The sequence below is a fragment of the Lactuca saligna genome, chromosome 2, assembly GCF_052625555.1.
Source record: "Lactuca saligna cultivar CGN05327 chromosome 2, ASM5262555v1, whole genome shotgun sequence".
NCBI lineage: Eukaryota > Viridiplantae > Streptophyta > Magnoliopsida > Asterales > Asteraceae > Lactuca > Lactuca saligna.
Genome location: NC_136418.1, coordinates 43,863,302 through 43,865,506, shown reverse-complemented (window position 1 = coordinate 43,865,506; position 2,205 = coordinate 43,863,302). Strand labels below are relative to the sequence as shown.

The 2,205-nt window shown below is 35.2% G+C and overlaps 1 protein-coding gene across 1 annotated transcript; it reads left to right on the top strand.

Moving 5' to 3' along the window:
* Window positions 1-297: 297 nt before the first annotated feature.
* Window positions 298-1,625, top strand: LOC145030911 (aspartic proteinase nepenthesin-1-like). The gene has a single exon (XM_078979361.1). It carries the CDS (start codon window positions 343-345, stop codon window positions 1,564-1,566), a length of 1,224 nt encoding a protein of 407 aa, XP_078835487.1. The 5' UTR covers window positions 298-342; the 3' UTR covers window positions 1,567-1,625.
* The last annotated feature ends 580 nt before the right edge of the window (window positions 1,626-2,205 follow it).

Sequence of the window (2,205 nt, the reverse complement as noted above, 5' to 3'; positions counted from 1 at the left end):
TTTTGACTGATGCATGATAACTCGATTTGTGTAATTTACCCTCTATACTATATAGAACTTAATAATATCGTTCCTTCGTTTATTTTGAAAGATTCTACTCATTTTTATTTTTTTATTTTTCTAGTCAATGGTTAAATTCCTTGCCCAACCTCTACTCCAGCGACCAAGAGTCAACATTTCTGCCCAACGACTTAAAGTCAACACGAAGTTTCTCGCCCTTTTTGTACTCCAAATAACAAGAAGCTTAACTATAGTAATGCATACGTGATATACTAATATGTGTATGTATATATACTTCATACATTCATATTCATAAATCACAACTCAACTATTCTCTTACTCATGGCCTCATCAATCTTTCTTGCATCTCCAATCCTTCTAGTAATACTCTTTCACTTACTTTTAGAAACCGGTCCCACATCATGTTTTGCAACCAACCCAACCGAAAAACCACCACCCGACCTTCGACTAACCCTAACTCGTGTCAACTTAGCTAAAAGCTTCCCCAAAAACCAATTTACTCCAAGCTCAATGAGTGAGACTAATGCAGCAGAAATAACATCCCCAACACAAGCATCCAACGACCTGTACGTTACAAAGCTAGCCATCGGGACTCCACCGGTGATCTTTTCAGCCGTAGTGGACACCGGAAGCGACCTCATATGGACCAAATGTGATTCTTCTTCACGTTTTTATGACTCAAGTAAGTCTAAATCCTTCTATAAAAGTGAAGAAAGTTGCGTTAGTTTTGGGTGTATCCAGGAATACGCTGATGGCGAGTCCATAAAAGTAAGTATGGGGGGAGAAAAGCTAATCATTGGAGGCGTGAGTAGTAATATAACCTTTGCATGTGGAACACCGAACGATAAAAAAAGTTTCAATAAGAATAATGGAGTAGTAGGAATGGGTCGTGGGAAGTTGTCGTTGGTTTCACAATTAAACATAAATGTCTTCTCATATTGTCTTGCTTCTAGGTCTCACAAGTCGGAACAAAGTATTTTGTTAACAGGATCCAACACAAAGATTGCCATGACAAATGTCCAAAGTACCCCTTTGCTCAAACAAGGGAACAAGTCATATTACTACATCGCTCTTGAAGGTATCTCGGTTGGCAAAACCAAATTGGGTGTCAGTACATCTGACTTTGCGATAAAAACAGATGGAACGGGTGGGATGATTATAGACTCAGGTTCGACGTTTACTTACTTAGAGAAAGATATTATTAACATGATTGAAAATGAGTTAATGAAGCAAACAAAGGTCAATATGTCAAAGGATGAGAATCCGCCATACGAGGGTCTTAATCGGTATTTCAACTCTCCGAGTGATGTCAATTGGGATATACCGAAGTTGGTGTTTCATTTTAGTGGTGCGAATTGGGAAATGCGAAGAGAGAATTACATCTATGAAAAGAATGGTAAGTCGTATTTGGCGTTTATAGATAACGACAATGATCCGGAGAAAATGTCTATATTTGGAAACATGCAACAACAGAACATGATGGTGCTTTACGATCTTGTGAAGAACAGTTTGTCATTTAAGCCTGAAATATGCAGCCGGCTTTGACTTTTGTATTATGTTATTTTTCCCAATTTCAATAAAGAAGATGAATTTTATGTTGAAAACTCTTATTATTTCGAAACAGATATTTTGATTCATTACGAACAAATAGTTATGTTAACGATCCTACGAAGCATGTTATATATCTCTTAGTAGCTTTCTAGCTAGGCATACAACATGTTCCTTTTAAAGGAAGATGCTATATTTAGTTCGACAAAATATTTCAATATTGGCGAGAATCGTTATATGGTCCGAAGTGACCTAATATTTGGTAACTAATTAAACCAATTGATAAACAATATGTTGTCGATATATCACAAATATATCACTATTGGATGTGAATTATTTTTACTCATATGAAGGGTGATCTAATGTCCACCTCTGACATTAGTAATAAATAATTGAGCCTATATCAGGTAAACTGAAATTTTGATTTGATATTTATTAATTTTTTTGAAAAGGAAACTTTCCTGACGAGGGTTTCTAGATCAGCTTTCGCGCATCAACTAATCTTCATTGTGAACATGAAATTATTTCATGTTATTTATTAATTAATAATGAATTAACTAGAAATCGTGGAGAATAACTTTTATACAACAAACACAAAAAATTTGAATTATAGCATTGTTGTCATAATTAAGAAAT